The following is a 24,453-nucleotide window of genomic DNA, read 5'->3' as shown; positions in this document are numbered from 1 at the left end:
CGTTCCTCTTCAAGCGCTGTGTAGATACGATCTCCTGGTTTGACTGTCAGGAGACCCAGAGAGGCAAAGTGGGGGGATTTGCATCTTCCTTGGAAGTGCAGCTGTCCACGGGTGTGGGGGTGCTGGCTGGCTGGGAGGGTGGGCAGCCCTTTCCCTGGATTTGCTGTGGCTGCAGCCGGGAACAAGGCCAGCAGGACCCACCTGAAGGTTTCTGCTTCTAAACCATCACCTGGGATGGTGGCAGCACGTCCCAAATGGAGAATCCCTGGAAATCCCTAATGTCTGGGGGCTCAGTGCTAATGCTCCTGTGCCTGTGACACTGTTGGGTTTATAACTGAGCCTCTGGCTGAGCTTTGCTCCCAAATTTCAAAAGCAGCACAGAGATGGCTGCAAAACCCAGGGATTAGCAGTGCTGGGTTCCGCCAGTTGCAAACCAGTTGGTGGTACCTGCTGGAGGCTTCCAGGCCCCGTAACTGGGCTGACTCGGGATGTCCCCTCCATGGGGCCAGGGTGCTCCAGAGCATGGCAGAGCTGGGCCCTAACAGCAGTCAGGCTGTGAGAGAGAAAATCTGTTCCTCAGCACAGAAATATCACAGAGAAAAAAAAAACAACAGTGTATTTGCTCTGTGTGAAATCCTGACGTTAATGGGTTTTGCCCTTGAAACCCCTCCCTATTCCAGAGGTAACTAATCCTGACACCATCACCTCCCACCCCAATAAAACAGGGAAGGATTGTTTATTAAGTTTTAATGCTTGGCCAAGTAGCAACTCTACTCATTTTCTGCATTCCTTATTTTCAGCTTATTTAGATTATCTGGGATCTTTAACCATGCTGTGTGCAAGACAACCTGCCAGAGTCAGAACATCCAGGGAACTACCAAAAACCAAAAAAAAAAAGCCTTTTTTCTCCCCAAAAGCTGGTGTGGGACCATCCACAGTCCCAGCCCTTGCTCTTGTGTGATGGAAGCACTGTGAAATGTGAGGAAGTCCGGGATTGTATCACCACACGGATCTCAGCACTCCCACAGCCCCAGGCAGGAGATCCCTGCTCACTACACGGAATGTCCACGCCCTGAGAACCCAGACACGTAATAATTTGGTATCCTGATATTTCCTTACTGCCTAGAAAAGAGAAAGGACACGGCTCTAAAGTAATTTTACAGGTGGTTTCAATAAACTGTAATTGGCAGCACCTGTTTATGCTCTTGAGAAACATTTTTAGATTCATTTATCCAACAATGAGGGCAGGAACAGCAGACCTGCCATGACCCTGGGACCAGTCTCGGTGCTGCTGCCCACGGGCATCACCCAAGGAGGGCAGGGATGCCCTGTGACTGTGGGGGTCCCTGTCCCTCAGCCCCACTGTGGCTTTCAGAGCCTTCAGGGTGTCTGTTCCCCAAGAGCCTCACAGCATCTCTGCAGTAGCTGCACCATCTTCATGTTCTGTAAGAGCATAAAACTGGATTTCATGAAGCCAAGTAGCAACACAGCCCCCAGCCAGTGACCCGAGCAGAGCTCTGGAACACTCCCAGTTAAAAGAGAGGAAAACCCACATTGCCTCAGCACAGAGGAGGACTTGAGAAAAAAGGACTGAAACCACACCAGCAGATTTTACAGTGTTTATTTTTCCAATAGCACAAGGGACAGACACGAGCAGGCCCCCTCCCCCCGAGGGCTCTGCCCCCAGACCAGTCTGAGCTGAACACTGCAGTGGCCCCCCAGGAGGCAGAGCCAGCCCCCCATCTTTGGTAAGCAGGTTCCAAACCTCCGCTCGCCCCCACCAACATCGCAGCCCTGCCCAGGCTGGGGTGCCACGCGGGCCGGGCTCTCGTTCCCATGGGATGAGGCTGTTGGATGCATTAAGGATAAACCGTCTTGGGGACTCAACTTGTTGCACCCCTCAGGCTTGTGTCTGAAAAGAGGAACTTGCACGCCTGAAAAAAAGTGCATGGTGAAGGGAGGTAGGATGGAGCTGGAAGAGGGACAGGAAGAAACCAAATGAAAATAAACCCCCTAAAAACTCTTGCTACTGCCCACTTGAATAAACCAGCGGCTTCTCCCCCTCACTGAAGCAATTCGCTCCTGATGAGGAATTGCTCCGAAGAGGAGGAGGGTTGCAGTTTTGCTCTCCCTCTGTGGATGCACAAGGACGTTCACCTTCCTGCAGCACAGGCACAGCCAATCCCTGGGAGCTCGGGTGCAGCAACAACCACCAAGAGCTTAGAGGAGGAACCGGTGAACTTGCTGGGGTCGGCAAATCCCACCTGGTCATCCTTGAGCCCGCACAGCACAGTCCACCCGGGCACGGGGAGGCTGTCGGAACCCAGACACCTCTGTGTGGTGAGCCTCATGTCAGGCAAGACAGAATACAGTGGCTCTGACAATAACTAACACCACTTTAATGCAATACTGCTGTAGAGCCTGAAAATCCAAGGGGGAAAAAAAAAAAAAAAAAGAAAGAAAAAAGACCCCTTTATGCTCTATGTACATTACATCCATTTACAGAGTTGGCCAGTACTGTGTACAACATATAAATACATGATCAAACAGATGCAGAGAGGATACTTACAGGAGCCAAATAATTCATTTTATACATCCAAGAATGAAAATATAAAAAAAAGTTAAAAAAGAAAAAAAAAAAAAAGAAAAAGAAAAGAGGAAAGAACACTGCTTAAAATGTTAGGTGATGGTCACACAGATGCCTGCAGCTCAGCTGCTGTGGGGTTCAGGTCCTCACCACAGGGCTGCAGTGCAGAGCGCACTGCCCACAGCCAAGAGCTCCAGGGAACCTCCAGCATTCCACAGCAGTTTGTGGAAGTTGGCCAAAGGAGGCAGGCACAGCTGCTGGGCCAGGAGTTCAGCCAGGCAGTTCCCCAGCCACACAGCTTCCTGCAGGCCAGCAGAAGGCATTTGCTTGGCACTTGCCCCAAATTTTTTTCCCCCCTCTTCTTCTTGCATCCTCCACATCAGCTCCATCTGGCACACGGTGGGCTGTACGCGGCTCCACAGCCACCTGCGGGGCACGTCCCTGGGCACCATGGTCTGCTGCAGCATCCAAAAACCACGCCGGACCATCACTGCAGGGCAGCTCTCTGCTTACACTCACTGCACAGCAGCACTTCCCACACAAACCAGGAATGGAGATGGCAGAAGGGGAGAGTGGAAGACTGTAGGGCCTCACCTCACACAGCCCTGAAATAGCAAACACCCTCTTCCAGTTCCTTTGGATGGAAGGATTTCCTCCACAGAGGGTCCATGGATTGCCACAGCGAACGGCCTCTCCCCCCGGCGTCAGCCTCAGCATGTGGTACCAGAGCACAGTTGGCAACTCCAGGACAGCAGGAAGCAGCAGGGTCACTCCCACGGGGCACAGCCCACCCAGACCAGGGTGTCACGGCGAGCAGGAACAGGCTCTGCATTGTCGATCTCCACGGGAAAGGCAGGTCAACGTTCTCCTCACCAAAACAAAGTGTAACAGCGTTTCTACTATGAACAGAGAGTACTTTGTGTACTTTTGTGTACAGGCGTTAGGATCAGTCATTATCAAAATACACACAACTGAATATACAACCTGTCCCATGGCCATAATTTATTATCTCACCACAAGGCACAATACACAGAGCTTAGAGGGTCCTATACAGTCGTCGTGGCAGAAGGCGCCGCAGCCTTTGCACATGATCATGGCCTTGAGGCTGCACGAGCACTGGAAGGAGATCTCCTCCACGCTGCTGCTGTCAGCAAACATCTGCACAGCCAGGGCCGTGCCCCGGCCCGCTGCAAAGTTCGCTTTGTGGGCGAGCTGCACCACGCTCCCAGTGAGGCCCCGGGGGAAAGCCGGAGTGTTGGATGAATAATTAAAGCTGGTGGAATTAAGCTGCAGCTTCGAAAGCTTCCCATAAAACGCTTGCTTGATATTGAGCTGAGAGGGGATGGACGAAGGCTCCAAAGGGTGACTCTGTCCTTTCCCTGGATCCCTTGAAAACTTGAAGAAAGGCCAGTCCATGACCAGTGGCTCGCTCTGTGTGTGCCCGGCCAGCTCCGTGGGGTGCTGGGCTGCGTCCCCCCTGTTCTCTGCGTTACTCTTGGCTGGGCTGCCACACACCAGCACATTCTCATTTCTGATCCCTCCCGGAGTGCTGCTGTGCTGCTTTGAAGTCCATTCCTCCCTGGCAGCTGGGATTCCTTCTCCCAGTGCACAGCCCTTGTCCAAGGGAATCTGTTTGTTGGGCGACAAGGTTCCCATGGCTGAACCGTGATCCAAAGCCCTGGAATGATGCAGCCTCACGCTGGGGTTGGAGGGAAAACCAGAACCAAAGAGCTTTTTGCCTTGACCTCCACTGTAATTTTTATTGACTGATGCACCTCCTGTCTGGTTTGGTCCAAGAGCAGTTACAGCTGGAGATAAAAACCGAGGCTCCGTACAGGCGTTCAGCTGCTCCGGGCTCTTACCTGCCACGACACTCGTTAACGGGTTGTGCTGTGGCACCCGGTGGACCTTGGACAACTCCTTCTGCTCCTCAAAGCTACAGGAAGAAAATTGCCTTTCCCGAGGGCCCACATCTTCAGGCTTCAGAGAGGCACTTGCCACATTTGCCAGTTGGTCTTGGCAGCTTGAAGTCGAGTCGACTTTGGAATGTTTTTCTGGAACAGCCTGATCCTCTGCTCTAGGCAATGCTGCCCCCGATCCACACGTCTTTTCCTGGGGATCTGTGGAAGATCTCACTGAGTGGATGTCATCGCTCCTGCTTCGGGCACTTGTCTTTATTCCTACCTCTGGCGAAGATTCTTCGCCGAAGTAGCGACTGCTGCCTCTGTCCAGCTGCAGGGAGAGGCTTTCCGACTGCTTCTCCAGCACCGGCTGCGCAATTTCCAGCTTGATGTCGACGTGAGACACTGGGAGAACCTCTTCCAGTGGAAGCTTCCCCTTCAGCAGCTGCATCACCAGGGGGTTGTTGGTCTCGATGGAGGACGCGGGCCGAGCAGAGCCGGGGGGTCCCCACCTCTGGGACGGGGGTGCAGGAGGGTCCCCAGCACAGGCCGGACTATTTGCCTCCACAGACGATTTTGACCTAATCCCATTGCACCTCTCACTGCTGCTGTGACAGGAAGAGCCTTTCCCAGCCGCCTCCCTGCAGCTGACACTTCTGAAGCGCACCTCCACCTCCACGTTCTCATCAGGCACGTCCCCTTCCCAGTCAGACGCAGTGTCTGTAGTTTCACTGTGGGTACTCTGGACTTCCTCATCTCCTCTTGCCTTCAGCTCCTGCGTCTCTCCCAGGGGCTGGTGTGCGTTTCCCGGTTCAGTTCTGGGGCACCTCTCCCTCGGCTGCAGGAGTTTTTCAGAGGTGTCTATCCTACTCTGAGAAATGAAGCCACCAAGCACAGAGGGCTGCGCCGGGGCCTCTGCATTTTGTTCTTCATAACACTGTTTGCCATCACTGCCTTTCCCTGCCTGCAGCTGGGCAGCGTCACACGCCACAGGGATCACTTTCTTCACTCCAGCAGTTGCCGTTTTGGAGGTATCAGCAACACATTTTTCCATAAACGCTTTGGAGTTGTTAAGCCTAAACCTAGACACCGTCTCTGGATCATGGCGTTCTGTACCACCCGATGACAACTCTGGCGGAAAAGGACAACTGGAGGAATTTTCCTTTCCATCAGAAGGATAATCCAGCTGTGTGGTGGGAGCACCAACACCTCCGAGTTCCACCACAGCCCTGTCTCCCGTAGGACTGACCCCTGCTCCCTGCCCCCCAGAACACAGACCGGCCACCACGGGAACTGCACAGCCCAGCTTTGTGCTCTCCTGAGATGCAGCACAAGGTGGGGGTTCGGTCCTTGGGTCACAGAGGAGCTGCTCAGGGCTCTCCTCCGGCCTCTCAGGAGTCACACTGTCCAAGGATGACCCAGTCACAGAGTCACAGAATGGCCTCCTGGGTGACCCATCGCCGGGCTGAGTGTCCCCTGAGCCAGCACCTGCAGCACAGCCTGGAAGGCCACTCCCTTCGCTCTTTGAGGAAGAGGGGTCTTGTCTGGAAGAGAGGCAGGGATTCATGCTGGCCCCCTCAGAGTCAGCCCTCCCTCCGCTCAGAGGAACAGGCGACTGTAGTTGTGCTCGCTGTAGATCTGCCGCGCGCTTTCCATGAGCTCTCTTGGATCTCCTGTGCTGGGAACGCCTGCCGGATTCTCCTCCACCTCCTCCTTCATCGGTGCTTCTCCCCCCGCCTGGGCCACCCCCTCCTCCGATGGCGGCGGCTTCGCGCTGGGCTCGGGCTTGCAGAGCACGGGCCTTAATGTCTGCGAGGGTCCGGGCCCCGGGGCGGCCCCGGCCGGAGGGCTCCGAGCTGGGGATGATCCGGGGGCAGATCTGGTAAGTGGGCTGACCTTTAACCACCCAGGGTGGTTTAATACGTGAAAGTTGAATCTGAAAGAAAAGGGAAGAGCGGTTGGTTCCGATACTGACCGCCTCCGGTGAAATGCGCTTTACCGGCATCTGCTTATCACAGTTCTCATCACAATTCCTCTCACAAGAATTCAACAAAAAAACTTCAAATTTCAGCTTAGGAACTACTTTATACAGAGAAGCAGCCTGTTTCTGCAACCTCTGCTCCGTGCTCTGTAAAGCTCAGTTCACACTAATACTGTTTTACCGGAGCCCGCAGGCAAATACAAAGCAAGTTATTTACACTCACGTCTTCAGACATACCAAACTGTTCTCCCCTACACCAGGATGACTACCCTGGAGCTACCAAAATGGGTATCTCTAGTCAAAACAGGAAAAGTCAGAAGGAATACTGAGATTCTGTCAAAAAAAAAAAAAAAATGGGAACTGAGGAACTACACAGGATAATGAACACGATTTGAAGGTCTTTCTGTATCCACAGAAATGCCAATGAAGGGAGCAAGTCAAGGTTACCCCGTGCTCTTGTGCAAAGACCTTGGGACGATTTTACATTCTTTGCCTGTCTAAATACGACAGCAGACTGTGGCAATCAGAGGCACTTCGCCAGCTCTACCAGTGAAACCTTTCGACTCCTTCCCGAAAGGTGGCAACACTTGACATTTTAGCAACGTTTTGATGCTACTGAGCATGGCAGACCTGAGACACCAAGCAGCTCTAAAGCTCTTTCTTACCCGGATGGGTGGGACTTTGGGCTCCTCTTTAGTAGGCTGTGGCTTTTCTGGGTGAACACTTTCAATTGTGTTACGAAAGGACTGACGATCTTCAAGCCGGGGCTTCTTTTCGGGGAAGGACGTGGAGGCAGACTCCTCAAAGCTTTTCCTCTTCTGCTCCTTGGACTCCTGAGCAGAGTTCTCCTGGGGCAAACTGGGAATTCTGTTCCCAGCTGCCAAAGACGGATCTTCCGACTTGCTGTGTGATTTGGAAGTCTCTGGAGAGAGGTTCAGCTCCAAACTCTCTGCCTTCAGTCCTGCAGCTGAGGGGCTGGTCAGATCCTCTTTCTTCAGGTCTGTCTCAGGCTTTGGCTCTTTATGGAGGGAGGAATCTGGCCCCACGGGAGCAGGTTCTTTGGGAGCCTCCGTGTGCTCGGGTTCCCGCAGTCTGTACAGGCTCCTCCTGGCCCGGCACCGCAGGTCGGCCCGGGAGCGTTTCCGGAAGCGTCCGTCCCTCTGCCGCGTGGTCGGCCCGCGAGGCAGCCTTGCTTCTCCTTTAACAGGCAGCTCTGTCCTGTTCTCAGCATCTTCCTGCACCGAATTCTGCTCCTGGGATTCCTCCTGGGTCAGGCCCAACCTACGGGGCAAGCACAAAAACCAGCTAAGACCTAAAGCCCAGGTTGATTTCAGTGTTACTGAATAGCAACCACCATGGGCAGAGACTCCTCAAACCCTTGTTAACTCACCCTGCAAGGGGAGAACCCACACATTCACCACATTGCTACCACAGGGGATGAGAAAAATAAGAAAATGTAAATATTTGTAATAATTAACCTGTCTTGGAAACAAAATAGATGGGTTACAAAATTCTACGACCCAGTCAATTCCACAAAGGATTTTCCCAGAGCGACAGCTGGATCGATTCACCTGACAACCTGTATTCTTCAAGGAGTTCATGCTGCATCTGCTCAGGTATTGTCAAACAGAAACAACATCCTGCCACCTGCATAAACATGGATAAAACAGGATAGACAAGGTAAAATTTCTCACTTTTGTCCATAATAGTCCTCAAAGAACTTCTCTTTCCATTGCTCTACTCTCTTTTCCTTTTCCATCTCCTGCCGGATTCGAACTTGCATCTCGTGGGTGAATTCACCTACATGGAAGCAAGAGACTGAAATTCAGTTCTAAACAAAACTGATTCTGCAAATGCAACCTCTAGCGTTTGGACAGTATAGCAGCTCCATATATGAAGGACAGACTGGCTGTTACCACCCTGCTCCCCACCCTACTCCGGATCCATGTGCTGCCTGCAGCTCCGTAAGGATGGTGGTCACATAGCCTCAAGTAAGTCTGGAAAAAATCATGTTTAACCAGACACAGGCCATCAAGTCTGGCACTACTTTATACCTTCACCACTTAGCTCTGAAAGTCCCATGGCACCAAAACGAAATCACACCTTTGATTTTAAAGGGGGGGAAAAAAAAAAAAAAAGTAAGACGAAAAGTAGGGGGTGACAGAGCTGCATACGTAGAAAAGCTGCTCTACATTTCTGTTCGTTAAGTGCAAAAGAGAAACACAAATCCCACAAAATGAGCACCTACTCCCCGGGAAAGCAGAGCCACTCACCGTCGGCGAGCCGCTCTCTCCAGCTCTGCGCGGCGTGGGTGAAGAACTCGTTGTTGAGAGCGCTGCCGCTGAGCCGCATCAGCCCGTCAGCCCCAACCTGCCAGGACACACAGGACACGTCTGCTCCAGCTGCTCCACACTCAGGAGGCAACCAGAGAAGGGAAAACACCCGAGTGCTCGTACCTGTCTATCGACTTCGGGCAGGAGGTAAAGCAGCTGCTGCTGGAAGTGCGACGGGAGCGCGTTAAAGGTCCTGGAGTTGATCAACGCCCGCAGGTTTGTGTTGACGAGGATGGAGCCAGGGGTCTCAAAGTCAATATCCTCACCCCTGTTCCGTTTCATTTGCCCTGCAGTTTAAGGACAGGCAAATAAAATTAACATTGTTTTATGTAAGTATTTCAGTATGATGGGGAAGAAATTAATTTAAACTGCTACAGCAAAAGGAGCAAGAGAGGCGAGAAAGACTGCAGCATGCAAGTGTGAAGAATGACTCCAGCACAGTAATTAATAGAATGGAATTTTAATATGAGGTCACAGTTCTGCCATATTCAGGTACAATTCTCGATGCTTCTCTTCAGACCAGGCAAACTTTTAAGCCATTGTCTCGCTAATGTTCAGGGTGGAAAGCCTGGCTTGAGACCTCAGATCATCAAATGCCTCCTGGGGGAAGAGATTCTGGTGCTCTTTTCTCAGATTCAACACCACCGATTATTCTTCTACCTGTAACCAGAAGCACATACCAGCCGTGGGCTTTCGGATGCCCCTCAGCAGCTGTGGAGGATCCCTGTTTATCTCTGTCCGACTGCGCAGGCTGGTTTTGCACAAGGCCAAGGAGCTGCTGCTGCTGCTGGATGTGCTGCTGCTCTCTCCGTCAGCGTGCCTTCCTGTGAACCCTAAAAAGCAAACCAACTTCATAAAAATACACAAAACCCAGCCAGAGTTCAACTGGGAGGGTGGTTGAACATGCAGGAATTATCTGTTACTAAGAGATCTGCTATAACAGGGTATTGCCCAGGTACCAGCTATTTTGATGGAGTTACACACGCACACAACTCTCTGCAGCCACACTCATTCTCAGCAGGCATTACAGAAATCCTCAGGCAAACACGGATGACTGGGAGATTGAGAGAGGTCTGTGAGGTCAGCAGGAACCCCCTCCCAAAGCCATGCTCACCCGAGGCAGACTCCATGTGTGCCCCGTTTACTTTCAGCGGGGTTAACACCACCCGTGGCAGCATCACACCCGTCTTTTTCTTCTGTTTGGTTGTCTGCAGGCCAGATAGAAACCAGAAACAAAGAGAAGGAATGAGGACATCAGGGAAGGGTAAAATGATCTAAACAGCATGTTCTTTGGTTAAAGAACTGCCTGGCTCCCAGGCAAATCTTCAGGTGTCATTATACTCAGGACTAGCAGAGAATTCAAGTTTGCCTTCCTGTACATGATCCCTCCCCATCCTGCCAGCTCCTCCAAGGAGACAGCCCCTCAACTCTGAGGCACCTGTGCACAACTAGTCCCTGTCACACCACCCCCAGCAGCAACAAGAGCTCCCCCTGAGAGGCTTCACCCTTCCCATTAGTCCCACTTTTTCCTACCTGGGAAGCAGTTCTGTAGCTCTCCCTGGTAGCAGGTCCCTTGCTCTGAGATTCTGTGGAACAGGAGGCATTAGAGGAGGTTTCATCAAGAGACACTGAAAGAGATGGGCTCTCAGTCAGACACAGGAGTAGGCCCTAGAGCTTAGGGTTAATGCCACCAGACACTTACCATCGTTGTCACCACTCACAGTGCTGGCTTCGTTGGACCCACAGCTTTCTGCATCCGCTGTGTCCTCCAGCTCCTCCCCTTCTGGCACTGACAGGTTCCGGGACCACTGCAAGGCATCCTTCTAGAGGGGAAACACAACTGAGGTGGGTACAGCCCTCCCTCCCTCCCTCCCAGACCGACACCAGTGGGAGCGTTTAACCTTAATTTTAATCCTCGATGCAGAAAGATATTTTAAAGTACATTTGGGCTCACAGCAGCACAGAAGTCACCTAAACTACAAGCACTTCACAGCCCCCTCCTAGACAAGTAACTCACACACCCAAAATATCAGGTTAATAGCAATTAATTTAATAAAAAGATGAATCATTTGTCAAATTTTTTTGTAAGCAAGGAGATGCTACTAAAAAGAAGCATCTCATTCTTGCTAAGAAAGAATGGGTTGCATCAGAGGAGCCAAATACTAAGACAGTAAGCTTAGGAGCTTTTTTTTTCTACTTGTACAAGCAAAGCAATTTCAATGCCATCTATTTTCAGCAAAATAGGGTGATTCAACAAGATTTTCTAACAACAGAAAATATATGGAAATGAAACAGCTATCTGTTGTCTATCAAGCTGATACTTACCAGGGAATCCAACAGTACAAAACAACGCAAAAGGAAAGCCCAAGACCAGAAACATTTTCAATATTTAAGATAACTGGGACAATAAACTAAAAATTAAAAAACATGTTCCAGAGAGACCTCAAGATTTGAGGAAAACACTGATGCTAAACAACACTCAATGTGGTGGAACACAAAACAACCAACCAAAAAAATAAATCTGCATTTTCCTATCAAGATTTTACTTGTTGCTACAAACTCTTGGACCAATTTAATTCCTTGGCCGGCTGTTTTCCCTTGTGGCTGGCAGCAAGGGAGTGCACAGGACTGCTCCAATAAGCAGCCACCTGAGTGGAACACCAGGTACTGCAATAGGAGGATTTATCTTCCTTGTGCAATTCAAGAAAAAGTTGGGGTATATTAAAAGTTATTTATCATAGATGCTGAATACAGCTGAAAGGTACAAGCTCCAAGGAAATAATGAATTCCAGCCCCTCTCTCACATGACAGTCTCACCTGCAGCACACTGCCCCTTGATGCTCAGCGGCAGGTAACACTCAGCCCCGCACAAGGAGCAGAACTCACACCTGGGAGCAGAGCTCAGCATTTACCTTGAGTGTGAAAAGGCTGATGCGTCCAGGCAGTTTGTAGAAGAGCCCATCCCCTCCCCGGGAATTGGAGTGCAGCATGGCGTTGAGGCAGGCTAGGGGGGACGTGCCACTGGAACGCAGGAAGGAAGAGAGGGAATAGGTTAAGAGATGGGTTTATCAAGAAAACAGCCCCTGATTTCTTGATCTGGTTAAAAGGGCAACATTTAGCTGACAGAGGGGAACAGAGGTGATGTCATAAACTTTATGGGACGGAAGCTTCAGTCAGAATAGTGTCACTGCTTTCATTCTGACCTGTGCATCAGCCTCAGTGCATCACACCAAGCCATCGGCAGCAAACAGGAAACGTGACGCCAATTTTAAGTTACCCTCGTCTGGTTTTAGACATTTCTGACTTTTATTACCTGTTTCCTCCCCTCCTCTGCTTGAAACCTTCAGTCCTGGATTGACTTTTACAAAAACCCCAGATTTACTCAGCAGTAGAAAGACGTAAACAAACTGCACACACACACACACGCGTTACTGGAATGTCTCCCTGACAGGTCACAAACCAAACTGCAGGAGCAGAGCTCGAGATGATGGCTCTGATGCACTCACTGGTCCTGTGTAACACCCTGGTTAAAGCCCCATCCCACACTCACACCAATGGAGCTGCTGTGCCACGTAATATTGTGTTTTCCACTCAGTCCCACACGTACAGGCAGAAAGTTATCTGGAAGAGACATTACAGCAGCCCCGACTGCATTCTTAGTAAAAGCGAAACCGAAAACTGGATTTAGATAAAATATTTCTAAGAAAATCATCCTCAAATTGAAAAACTTAGAACACTCTGTTTCCAACCTGAATGTGTTTGGGTTTTGGACATTCCTTCACAGGTCTTGGCAACAGGCAGAGTTAGCCTGTATCACTTTTAGATAATATGAATAAAATTTCCAGCCTGGTGTCCTGTCAGACAGTGCTTTCCCCTCTGTGTTTACCAGCACACTCACCAGCCACAGAGCTGTATGAAAACATCAAAGTAAGTAGTTCCTCCCCGAAACAAGAGAAAAGCAAGTGGTTAAAACTCTGCTGAAGTAGCTAAACTCAGTATGGTGCTGGGCCCAGCGTCCTGTGTCCAGCACCAGCCTCATGGGAACATCAGTGTCCCATACGGAACACGGCCCTCCTGGCAGAGCAGCGCGACCCCTGAACTGGGGAGCTCCACCTCAGGACTGATTCAGAGGGAAAAACATCTCGAGGCACTGAGCTATTTCCTTCAGGAAATGGAGTTTCAGGAAGGGCTTCTATACAAGCAGCAGCAAAGCCGGCTGCACGTTGAACCAGGCAGGCTCACCGCCTTTATTCTGTGAACAATCGTGCTCCGAAGAAAACAATCTTTTTTTACAGCAGAAAATTAATGACCGGGGAAGGAAAAGCAGATATCCCAAGGGAAACCACCGACCTTTAAAGGAATTAGTTAGCTTTGTGGGATTTAACCTGACACATGCTCCAAAGTCTGGTCTTTACTTATACAGTGTGACAGGCCACTTGTAAAAACCGGGAAAGCAGAGGATAATTTCTCTGTGTGAAGAGCCCTGCTATTACCTTTGGCAGAGGACAGCCTGTGCACAGAGATCTGCAACTGCCTGCTTAGGTAGCAGGACTGATGTGAGAGTTGCACAGGACTGATTAAAGCAAAACTGTATGAAAGTCCTCATTAAAATCTGTCTGAATTCTACGCATGGCTGCGAAACCATTGTCCATAACCAAACAGGTGAAGATCTCCTCAACAAGGATCATAGAATCCAAAGATGGGTTGGGTTGGGAAGGGACCTTAAAGCTCATCTCATTCCAACCCCCCTGCCACGGGCAGGGACACCTCCCACTATCCCGGGTTGCTTCAAGCCCTGTCCAACCTGGCCTTGGACACTTCCAGGGATGGGCCATCCACAGCTTCTCTGGGCAACCTGTGCCAGGGCCTCCCCACCCTCACAATAAAGAACTCCTTCCTAATATCCAATCTAAATCTACCCTCCTTCACCTTAAGGCTATTCCCCTTTATCCTATCACTATGTGCCCTTGTGAAAAGTCCCTCTCCACCCTTCTGGTAAGCCCTTGGCAGGTGGGCATTCCAACAGCTCCAAATTTGATGGAGTTGCAGACATGGGCCCTGCACCTCTCCAAACAAGGGCAGGTCCCACACCCAACACTTCTGTACACGTCACTGATTTTCACTATTTAAACCACCCCAGCTGTTTCCTGATTTCACACAAATGAGGAGCAGAAACAAGCTAACATTTAGGTCCCAGGAGAAATCAATTTACCTTCTGTAGGTGGGTAAAGTACAGGTTGAGGAAATGCAGATATCAGGGTGGAAAATAGTCCACACACACAAGGGGAGGGGGAAGCAAGACTAGAAAAAGAAAAGATTCCCCAGGAGGCCCTCCTTGGGCAGCAGCTTTTTCTGTCTCTGATAGTCAAACTTCCTTTTTTTTTTTGGACTATCACAGTTACCCACTTTCTTTGAGCTGCAAGACACTCTGTGTTTCTACTACTGTCATGGAAACAGATGGAAGCTCACAGGAACTTAACCAAGGAAAGCAGTCTCCCACTTCTGCCCTTTCCAAGGCTCTGTATCAAGTTCTTTTCCATATGAAACCCACTCTGAGATGGGCATCAATGTCAAGAGGCACAACCGTGTGAGCTGCGCTCTCTCAGTGCTCGAGAATCTGAGCAGCAGCCAGTGTAGTGACACAAAACAAAGAAGACTGACTTGAGTCTCCCAGCACATAATGTCTGCTCTGGAAATGAAGCATCAGAGGAGACAAAACTTAAATCATTCTCAAACTCGAGTCACAATAGCAGAAACTGCTGGGAGCTACTCGTGAGAGAACCACGCGAGTGAGTGGTGTAAGTACAGCACAATGCAGGGGTCTGATCTGCAGGAGGCATTTATTTCACAATAGACGGGTGAAGGGACTCTCTGTGTTGTAAAAAAAAATCCACAGCTTCCAGTTATTGTCAAAGAAAAAGCCCCACAACCTGTACATAAATGTCTGTGCTGTCATCTGAAATTACTAGGCTGGAAAGAAAAAAAGGGAAGCAAAGTGGGCTGGGCATGAGGCAGAACTGCACAAAGCAACACAAGCCTTCAGACGCTGCCTCCCCCATGCTCCACGCTGGTTTAGGCAAGATCATCAATACTAACCTCATTTCCTTTAGTCCTTCAGCCTCTATGACCTGCAGAATCTGTTTGGGGGTCATGGGAGCATCAGAGTAATTTTCCAGCACCTGAAAAGACAGAAAGACCATGTGTCATTACAGAATTGGCTTCTACATTCCCAGAATTACTCTATCAGCTGTGGCCCAGACCCAGTAATGTGTCTCTTCGAACTCGATTCATCTGCAAAGACACACAGTAAAATTTCAGGCTACCCCAGGGTCCCAGTGAGCATCACAAAAGGCTTTACCTTCATCTGGTCCCTAATGAACTGAAATACAAACATGGAGGAGAAAAAGCAGCAGAATTCGGCCTTGACCCCAGGGGAAGCTTTACTATAGACATCCAGTAGACTTCAGTATACATTAGACCAAGCTGCTGCCACATAAACCTTCAGAACTGAACATCAGGTCATTGACCTTTAATGATGTAGAGTGTTCTCCTACCTCTCCACAAAGCATCCAGTATTTTCCTGCCACTAAAAGTATTACTGTACGGCCATACAGTCCAATAGTGTACCTTCCCTGGATCACTGCATTCATATTTGCTCCATCCCAAGAAGGGAACCAGGGGTAAGAGTCAGAATTTGTGTCAGAGGAGGACAGAATTCAGAAAAGAACAAAATAACAGTAAAGGATTTGGGAAAAAAATATGGCTGGAGACACAAAAAAGATTGAGTGCTTGCCTCTGATACAAAATGAGGAAAATCAGACATTAAAAGGCAATACAATAAATAACAAATCATCCTGCCATATATTATATGAAGAATAGAATTGCTGAAGAACTAAAGAGGTTATTACGTGATTTTCTTTTAAAGCCTGTGGAACTTAAGTGCTCCGAAATGTCTAAAAGCAAGAACTCAAGGATTCAAAGAAAGGACCGGACATTTCTGTGGATAAGAAGATTACCCACATAAACAGGAAACAATGAGCAAAAATAAGCTGCAGTAGATGTAAACCATGCTGCTTCTTCGGGAGCAGATTACCCTACAGCTGCCGACCACACGCCGGCTCCTGCCTTCCCCAGCAGCAGACAGTGCTGCTCTCGGAATGCAAAGGCACTGAGCTCCACACACCTGGGGCTGAGTGAGGAATGGCAGGGTGAGACAGGCACGGGACATGGCCTGGAGAAGCTGCAGGACACGGCCTGGAACAGGCACGAAAAGCAGCAATGGGAATTCGCTCGGGAACTTTTTTATCATAACTCTGGTCTAAATTCCCCCAATGTCACGGCCACACGAGGCACAGCCCCGGTGTTGTCTGTCCCCACGCTGCAGGAGTCAGCAACACGGTGCTGCCTCTCACTCTGACTCGTGTAGGAACCAACTGGAGAGACCCAAACGCCCCATTTCCATCAGCGACATCTCGAAGTGAGTCACCGTGGCAGCCACGGCAACAGGACACGTGCAAAAACACCCCAAAGCTGTGCAGGGCTCCATTTTCACCTCCGAACCATCCCCACCCTCCACCAGTAAAGGAGAACCCAACCCACGTCACTGCAGTTCTGCACCTCAACGATATGTTGTGATAAGGCCAAGTTGGACAGGGCTTGGGACAGCCTGGTCTAGTGGAAGTGGTCCTGTGCAGTGCAAGGGAGATGATCTTTAAGGTCCCTTCCAATCCAAACTGTTCAGTGATTCTATAAAAGGAATTTCTTAAATCATATCCACCCAGCAGGTATTTTGCAGATGCCTGAAGCTCAGAAGCATTTGAGAATGAGGTGAGAACCCGGATGGGGAGGGGAATTAGAGAACTAACCTGAGCTGAGACACAATGAAAACACAAAGAGTTTGAAGGGAAGATCAAAGCGAGTGATAAGCCATATTCGGAGGCAGCAAACTAAATTAATTCCATACAGCTCCAGCACACTTTTTCCTCCCTCCACAGGTCACAAGGTCTCCGTGCCTCCCTCCTGAGCTGTCACCCCGTCACTCAAAGGCAGCAGACAGCTGACACGGGGAAACGCATCGCTCCCGAGCCCAGCGAGATCCGCCAAACGCAACACGCCTGTTCCAAAAAAAAATCAGGGAATTATTCAAACCCCTCTCCAGTGACAGACACAGCAAGCGAAACACGCGGCCTAAAACTGAGCACGAAGGAGCATTTACATACGGATAAAAGAATCTGCACTCAGGGGAACAATTTCCAATCAAGAGCTGTATTAAGTGTACAGAGCCCTTAATGGAAGAACTGGGGGAAGAGAAGATCCTGCAAGCTTTAGACACCAAATCCCAGCTTCCAGAGCCGGCCCTCCATCCTTCTCCAACCTGACACTTCCACTGCCACATCAGCCTTCCACCCAGAGCTACAACTTCAGCATTAGCTATTCCTTACCCCCAAAACAGAATTTCCCCTCCTCCAGTGTTCACAGCCAAGGAATCCTGTGCCCCGAATTATGGAAGTTTACATCACTTCCTCAATTAATTTACTGGACATCCATCTCTGACAGCACCTGTGGGACAGTGCCACGGCTCTGGGCATCCAGATGAATCTTTAAAGGCTTATTTTAAGGAACGTGCAGAGCTTTGGCTCTGTAGGAGTAGCAACACTGAAAAGCACTTTTGCCTGTGATTCTCAGGAACGTTGAGAGGAATACAAAATACACCAGTGCACGTCAGAGAGGGAAATTAAAAGCATTTTGACAGGGAGCATGTGTAAGACTAGTGTGAAATAAAGATCTATTTTTAGTGGATTTACAATCAGTCCTGCAAACTGGAAGTGCAGCTACGCAACTGCAGGTCTCTGTAAGTGGATAATCTAGTATGAGATCGTTCTATTTCTGGTTCATCGATGGCTCTAAGATGCTGTTGAGGCTTAAACACCTCATGCACCCACTGTGCCTGAGGTTCTGTCCAGAAGACAGGTGAGAGGGACTGTGTGAAGAGTTCCTTTCCCCATCACATGAGGCTGAGGAGGTGTATTAGGTGACTGCTTTAAAGTCAGCATCTCATGTGCTGCTTTGGGCAGCAGATAAATACTGATTTTTTCTTTTTTTCACCTCTCAGGGCTCAGGATGTTTAAATGAGCTGACTTTGTGCAAGGCACAGCCTCTGCCCCCAGGGTCCCCTACCAGGAAAGCATCCCTGCCACCTGCAGGGACACATCTGGCTCACAGAACCTGATCCCAAGGAGAAATGCACGATGGAGAACCAACCAGATCACCAGGCTCCCGCAGTGAAGTTCCACAGAGGCTGCCCTAAGCCCTTCTTCGGTTTGTAAAGCAAAGCCACGTGGGTCTAAAATATTATAATTTACACACAAAAGATGATGCAAGTTGTTGGAAGACAGATTCTTGTCTGATTAGGTTTCTTCCTGGCAAGCAGTAAGAAAACACTCCAATAGCCAAAGAAATCTTACTCAGGAGCACAAAGACTTATCCTCAACATCCTCAGTACCAGACATGAGTCTCCCTGGACTCACCCACACTATTCCTCTGAATGTTTATATGCTCCAAGCCATAACCTGGGCTGGCAAAACCAAAACACACACACGGCAACAGAGGAAACCAAAGAAAACCACCACCCTCAAGCCCTGTAGATCTGTTTCTACAGAAGTCCATGGGCTACACAGAGGGAACACATACTAAACACCACTGACAGGGCTACAGGGAGGAAACCAGGGATCTGTTCACACAGATTGCAGGCAGCTGGATCATCCCTTACTCCATGCACTGGCACTCCTGCACCCGCACAGATCTGTGTCACCGTGTCACTGGGAGAGAATTGACTCTTAAATCAAACCTCTGACCAGCACCTGATGGTCGAACTGAAGTTATTTTTCTTGTTACACTTCCCAGCTCACAACTGAGGTCCAAGACAGATCTGATTCAAAACACTTCACGGAGGGAAGTCCAACAGCAGCAGCCTTCCCACAGGCACCACTGGAGCAGGGTTGGGCTTGGAACCTGGAAGACCTCAACAAGGAGATTCCCTAAGACAAAAGGACTAAGACATACCCTTGGCCATGTCTCCTAACCCCAAAGTGACCAGGGATGTTTAGTACAGCTGCTGCTCCGGGGCAGCCCGTCACACGGAGGGAACCCACACCCTAATTAAATCAGAAACTTTTGACAGCAGCCGTGCCCGGGCTCCGGGCCGGGCTCTCTCCAGGGGCTCAGGTTCGCCCCACAGAGCCTTAAACCATCCGAAAAGAGGAGAATGGACCGACCCGTCCCCGCAGCCCCGGCCGGCACACACTGACCCGCTGCGGGACGGCACCTCCCGAGCCCATACCGGGAGCCGGGACCGGAGAAGGCCGTGGGGACCCCCGGAGGCAGGGCGGGCAGCTCGCCCCGGAGCACCCCCGGCGGGCCGGGGGCCGCGCTCGCCCCGCGCTGGGGGCGCGTCCCCTTCCCACCGGGCTGGGGACGGGAAACAAGCGGGCAGGAGACGCCCGGCCCCCGGCTCGGCCCCACGGCCGCGATGGCGGCGCCCCAGGTCCCGTTACTCGGGGAGGGGCCGGGCGCGGCGGGGAGGCCCCTGGGCCCGGCCGAGCCCCCGCGCCCCTTCCCCGGAGCGCCCCCGCCCCCCGGGCCTCACCAGGCGGGCGGCCTCGGCCCACGTGCGCTCCTTCTTCCTCCTCTGCTTCATCTCCTTCATCCTCCTCCTCCTCCTCCTCCTCCTCCTCCCGCGCGGGCGGGCGCGGCGGGCGCGGACCGTTGGACGCGCGGGCGGGCTGGCGGGCGGGCGGCGGCCGGGCCGGGCCGGGCCGGGGCGGGGCGGGGCAGGGCGGGCGCGGCGGGCGCGGCGGGCGAGGCGCGAGGCGGGGGCGGCTCCGGGCGCTACGGGAGGCGGCGGCGGCGGCGGCGGCGAGTCGGGCCCGGCATAACAACGGGGTCAAAGGGCCGGCAGCGGGGCGGGGCGGCAGGGCCCGGCGACGGTGGCCGCGGCGGGACACGGCGGGAGCGGAGGGGCGGGCACCGGGGGGGCGGTGCCTGGATGGTTTGAAGGAAAACAAACCGCAAGGGCCGCCGGGAGTTGTAGTCCTCGCGGGCGGGCCCGCCGCGGGAGAGAGGCGGCCCGCGGACTACAAGTCCCGGCGGGTGCCGCGCACCATGGCGGGAGAGGCCTCTGCCGCCGCATGGCCGCGGTGGGGGAGCGGCACCGCCCGGGGCCGGGGGCGGCGGCGGGACCGTGGCCGAGACTCTGCGATAGCCCCCCGGGTGAGAGCTGCGGCTGTTTGCTTTCTGGCACCTGGGTTATCACAGAATCGGAATGGGTTAGGTTGGGAAGGACCTGAGGTCATCGAGTTCAAGCCGTGACTGAACGCCGCTACATCAACCAGACTGTGGCACCGAGTGCCATGTCCAGTCTGTCCTCACACACCGCCAGGGACGATGGCTCCACCATCTCCCTGGGCAGCCCGTTCCTATGCCTGACCACCCTTTCTGTGAAGAAGTTCTTCCTGATGTCCAACCTAAACCTCCCCATCACAGTTCAAGGCTGTCCTCTCCTCCAGTCTCTAGTCACCTGGGAGCAGAGCCCGACCCCCACCTGGATACAAACTCCTGTCAGGGAGTTGTAGAGTGATGAGGTCACCCCTGAACCTCCTTTTCTACAGGCTAACCATCCCCACCCAGCTCCCTCAGCTGGTCCTCATCAGACTTGTGCTCCAGACCCTTCTGGACACATTACAAAATTCACTGCAGTTCTACTCACATTTTACCACTTAGTTTACCCAGAGACTTTTTTTTTTTTTTAGGTCAAAACAGCACAAGGCTTTGTAAAACACGGAATTGCTGAGCCCTGCCCCAAATTAACGATGAAAACCACACGTTTTGATAGATGCAATAAATCTTATTGACTTTATTACACGTCATATTTTAGGATCACTTTACATTCCTAGACAAAAGAGATGATACAAATAAATATAAGCTGTAAAACTATGGACAGAACTATGGACAGGTTCTTTTTTTTCTACAGATCACCTAAGAGAAGGTGGAGGTGGGTGTATCTCCAAGGAGCTGAGAGTTCTCACGGACAGCTGTGCCCACAGGGGGACATTCTGCGGCACCTCTTCAAAAAGAAAGGGAGCTGGAGAAGGCAGTAAGTGCCTGGGCCCTGGAGAGTCAACCCTCCTCTGCACAGTGCAGCAGGCAGGACCAGCGTTCTCATTTCAGTTCCATCTCCGCAGCTAATTATGGCTTTTGCAGGTTCTCTTTTCCAATCCACAGCATGAACAGAACCCCCCAGGAATCTTACTGAACTGTTTAAAGCCTGGTGCACCTTAACCAGGCACAGACAGGAGAGAGGATAGGCCCAGGTCCGCAGGTGTCTCACTGGAACTCCAGCGCTGCGTGCTCAGCGAGGGCAGAGTTAAAACACCCAAAACTGGCTGAACACAGGCCTGCTCTGATCTGCATAAGGCACCGGCGCGGCCCCGGGTGCTCTGGCAGAGGTATGTGTGTTTGAGAAGATTCAAGCAGCATGCAAATTGTTTTTTTTAAAAAGGCGCTGGGCTTAAGGATTTCGGAAAGTGCTTTAACTCCGATGCGTCAGCGTCACACGGCGCTCGCTCCAGCACCAAGGGCCCGCTCCTGCCCCGTGCCACTTCTTAAAAAAAAGATCCCGTTATACAGATCAGAGCAAAGACAAGGATGTTAAACATTCCTATGAAGAAAGGGTGGCGGTGCACGCTGTCCCAGGGCCTCTTCCAGGGGTCTGGCTGGATTTCCTGCCTTTGGTTAACCAGCAGGAAGCCCAGATGGTTCAGATATCACCCAGAGAGGGGCAAACTCGGCAGGAATGTTTCTTAAAAACTTCAACCCAGAGCTCAGTATGTTTTTGTACAGCTTAAGACAACGTATCTTAACTTAGTATCAGTGCCACTGAGCATCTGGTGAGGGTAAATCCATCGGAATGAGAATCCAAAAGCTTCTGTAAAAGGCCGAGATTGCCCTCGAATACACTGCCCAAATCTCCACTGCAGCCCCAATTTACATACAATGACTAAATATGCAGATTTATTCTGTTTTCCACCCTACTGAGTTTCTTTCACCTTGCTAATGAATTTCTACAGAGTTAAAAGCAGAGCCTTTCTGACACATCACCAGCTCATCAACATGAAAACAGGTTTGCACTGCAGAGTTCCACGGTACCAGCCCTGCCACGAGGGCAGTTTCCAGCATATGAGTTTAATATAGAATTCCCTATGGAATAGTAGCAACTGAGGAAGAGTGTGCACATGTGCAGACACGGAGGTGTCTGTGTATGCATTATTCACATAAAACATGTGTACACAGGTACGTACAGAGACGTGGTTAATTATTGTGCTGCTATTTCGGGGTTTTAAAACCCCGCTTGTTTCATTTCCACTCTCTGAGCACTCACGCCATACAATCATCTTTAAAAATGTCCCAGTATAGAAGATTATGTGCTGGAGAGAAAGAGGGGAGAGAGGGCAGAGAAGGTGATATTACATTATGCAAAAAAAGCCAATTAAAAGGCTCTCTGGACATAAACAGTGCGTCATAAAAAGGAAGATTATGCCGGGTTTCCATGTTCAGGTTGAAAGAAATTGGTCATGTGCCTGCTCTCTCAATTATTAGCAAACTCCTTCCTCCACCAAAACTAATATATATATATATTTATATGTGCATATATGTGTATCCATATATTAACCTTGTGGCCCAGGAAAGCAGTCCATGGGTTGCAGCAGCCGAGTTGGTGTTTAGGGGCCCCCCTGGGCAGCTGGCTCACCTGGGCACCGTGCCTGCAGGATGCAGAGGTGAGCTGTGCTGAGCGCTCGGTTCCTCCCGCTCAGGGGGTCAGCAGAACGGAGTTCTCCAGCCTGGGTGAAGTCACTCCGTGGACACTTAACGAGCACAAGGCAGAGTCCACACATCAGAGCATTTCTACAGCCAGGCAAGTCCTCACACACTCACACACGTGTCGGTCGGGAGGAAGTCGTCAGTGAGGGGAACAGGTTAAAAAACGTTCACAGGATGACAGCCAAAAGCAACCAGAAAAAGTAACATCCCAAGTCTCAATATACAGTGAACTAAAACTTACAAATGAGCTGTGGGACACTAGACAGGGACACCTTACTCTGTCCTTAGTGTGGAGTTCCACCTCCCTCAAGCCTGCGGCATTACACGAGGCTGCTTTAGTCATAGGGCAGCTTTGCAAGGAGACCGTCAAAAGCAGTTCTTCCTCCCTTGTTTTCAAAGTAAAACCCCCGAAATTAACACTAGCTTCCATCATCCAGCCTCAGTTAGGTCTGCTTTCACTCCCAGTGGGCTCTGCATGGGCTGGGAGGTGCAGAGGGAAAGCTGCTCAGCCTGGAACAGGTGAGGCACAAGAGGCACTGAATGCTGAACCTCGTTAGACACCAAGGGAAGGGGCCATGCTCCCAGGAGTGCACTCAAAGGCAGCTACATGTTCCAGTGCTCTGCCCAGCTTCCAGGAGAGCCTGAGCCTGGCAGGAAGAGCTCTGATCCAATGCTACATTTCCCATGAAGAGTGAGGGACATGAGAAAATGGCCATATGCCATTAAAGATGTCATATGGACACTGGTTTTAAATGCCAGGGGGTAAAGTGGGAGGCAAGAGAGAGGAGGAAAGCTGTGGGGCTGGCACTGGCATGCAGAGGTGTTCTTTGACAAGGTGGTTCCTGTTGGTAGGGGTGAGGTCTGTAGGAGGTCAGCTCAGAGGAGCTCTTATTTACGCCTGTAAACAAGGAAAGGACTTCAGATTCTACTGCTGCCTTTCTAGACAGCACAGAGTTGTTTTCAAGACCCTTTCTTGTCCTACGGCTCTAAAGGGAGGCACAGCTGTGTGTTTTTGAGGACACACTGGCCAGCCTGCCTGTTCAGACCAACACCTTAACCCCAGATCTCTCAAGCAGGAAGAGGAAGAACTATGCACCTTGTCGAGTTCGAACAGATCCCTCTGCTTTTTAGCCTCATTTGGTTCTCACTGTGGAGCTCTGGAGTGATGGTTCTGTTGAGATGACTTTCAACTCTGTCTTCTTATTGCCCAACAGCCAGAAAGCCCAATGCAGAAGGGCTGGTGCAGGAGGAGGAGGACGGTGATGCTGTGAGGTGATCCCCATGCTTCCCATTGCTCCTAACACACTTTAACGTACCTCATGCATTTTTGATTTCCTAACTAAAATCCATTTCCCACAGAGGCCAAATGCTGAATTGCAAGCACGGATCTTCCTGTGGCTCAGTGCCCCTGGAACTGGCCCGAGTCAGTTAAACAGCAACAAGGCCATTCTCCAGGAAAAGGGGCTGGAGGCTGGCCGGGAGCTCTCTCTGCAGGTTTTTATTTGTCTCTGCTCCCAGAAGGCAAAGGCTGTTCTCTCCCTGGAGAGGAGCTGCTGGTTTTACTTTGGAACCAGCCCTCGTGACTGTGGGTAGAGCTGAGAACTGTGGGAGCCTGCTGACGAGGATCCCGACGATTTCCTTCCAGTTTTCGGCCTAAGGAAGTAAAAATGAAAATATAAACATAAACAAAAAAATTTGTACCAGAGGAGGTTCACTTTGGATATTAAGAAAAATTTCTTTGCTGAAAGAGTGGTTAAGGAACAGTTTGCTCAGGGC

The 24,453-nt window shown here is 51.0% G+C and overlaps 2 protein-coding genes across 6 annotated transcripts in view; both read right to left on the bottom strand.

Annotated features, from left to right (window-relative positions):
- Window positions 1-1,605: 1,605 nt before the first annotated feature.
- ASXL1 (ASXL transcriptional regulator 1) lies at window positions 1,606-19,562 on the bottom strand. Of its 5 annotated transcripts, none has more exons than XM_027895014.1 (12): window positions 19,448-19,562; window positions 14,899-14,981; window positions 11,715-11,823; window positions 10,505-10,625; window positions 10,336-10,430; window positions 9,917-10,010; window positions 9,483-9,635; window positions 8,926-9,089; window positions 8,743-8,839; window positions 8,164-8,269; window positions 7,135-7,750; window positions 1,606-6,424 (listed from the first exon to the last, which is right to left on the bottom strand). In XM_027895014.1, the coding sequence occupies exons 1-12, from the start codon at window positions 19,505-19,507 to the stop codon at window positions 3,593-3,595; spliced, it is 4,530 nt and encodes a 1,509-aa protein (XP_027750815.1). In that variant the 5' UTR covers window positions 19,508-19,562; the 3' UTR covers window positions 1,606-3,592. The 5 variants fall into 5 exon arrangements, with proteins under 5 accessions (XP_027750815.1, XP_027750817.1, XP_027750816.1 ...); XM_027895016.1 differs by having other exon boundaries at window positions 10,336-10,388; XM_027895015.1 differs by having other exon boundaries at window positions 10,505-10,622.
- A 2,796-nt stretch (window positions 19,563-22,358) lies between these two features.
- Window positions 22,359-24,453, bottom strand: part of KIF3B (kinesin family member 3B) — a 10,798-nt gene continuing 8,703 nt past the window's right edge. Inside the window, exon 10 of the mRNA XM_027895019.1 lies at window positions 22,359-24,248. Within this exon, the coding sequence (XP_027750820.1) occupies window positions 24,237-24,248 (12 nt within the window). The 3' untranslated portion in view covers window positions 22,359-24,236. The remainder of the gene's footprint in view (window positions 24,249-24,453) is intronic.

This window comes from Empidonax traillii, unplaced genomic scaffold (assembly GCF_003031625.1).
Source record: "Empidonax traillii isolate 1590-97213 ecotype Southwest subspecies unplaced genomic scaffold, ASM303162v1 scaffold448:size1359114, whole genome shotgun sequence".
In the NCBI taxonomy this organism is placed as follows: Eukaryota; Metazoa; Chordata; class Aves; order Passeriformes; family Tyrannidae; genus Empidonax; species Empidonax traillii.
The sequence above is the reverse complement of the archived record's forward strand: the minus strand, read 5'-3'. Positions and strand labels throughout refer to the sequence as shown.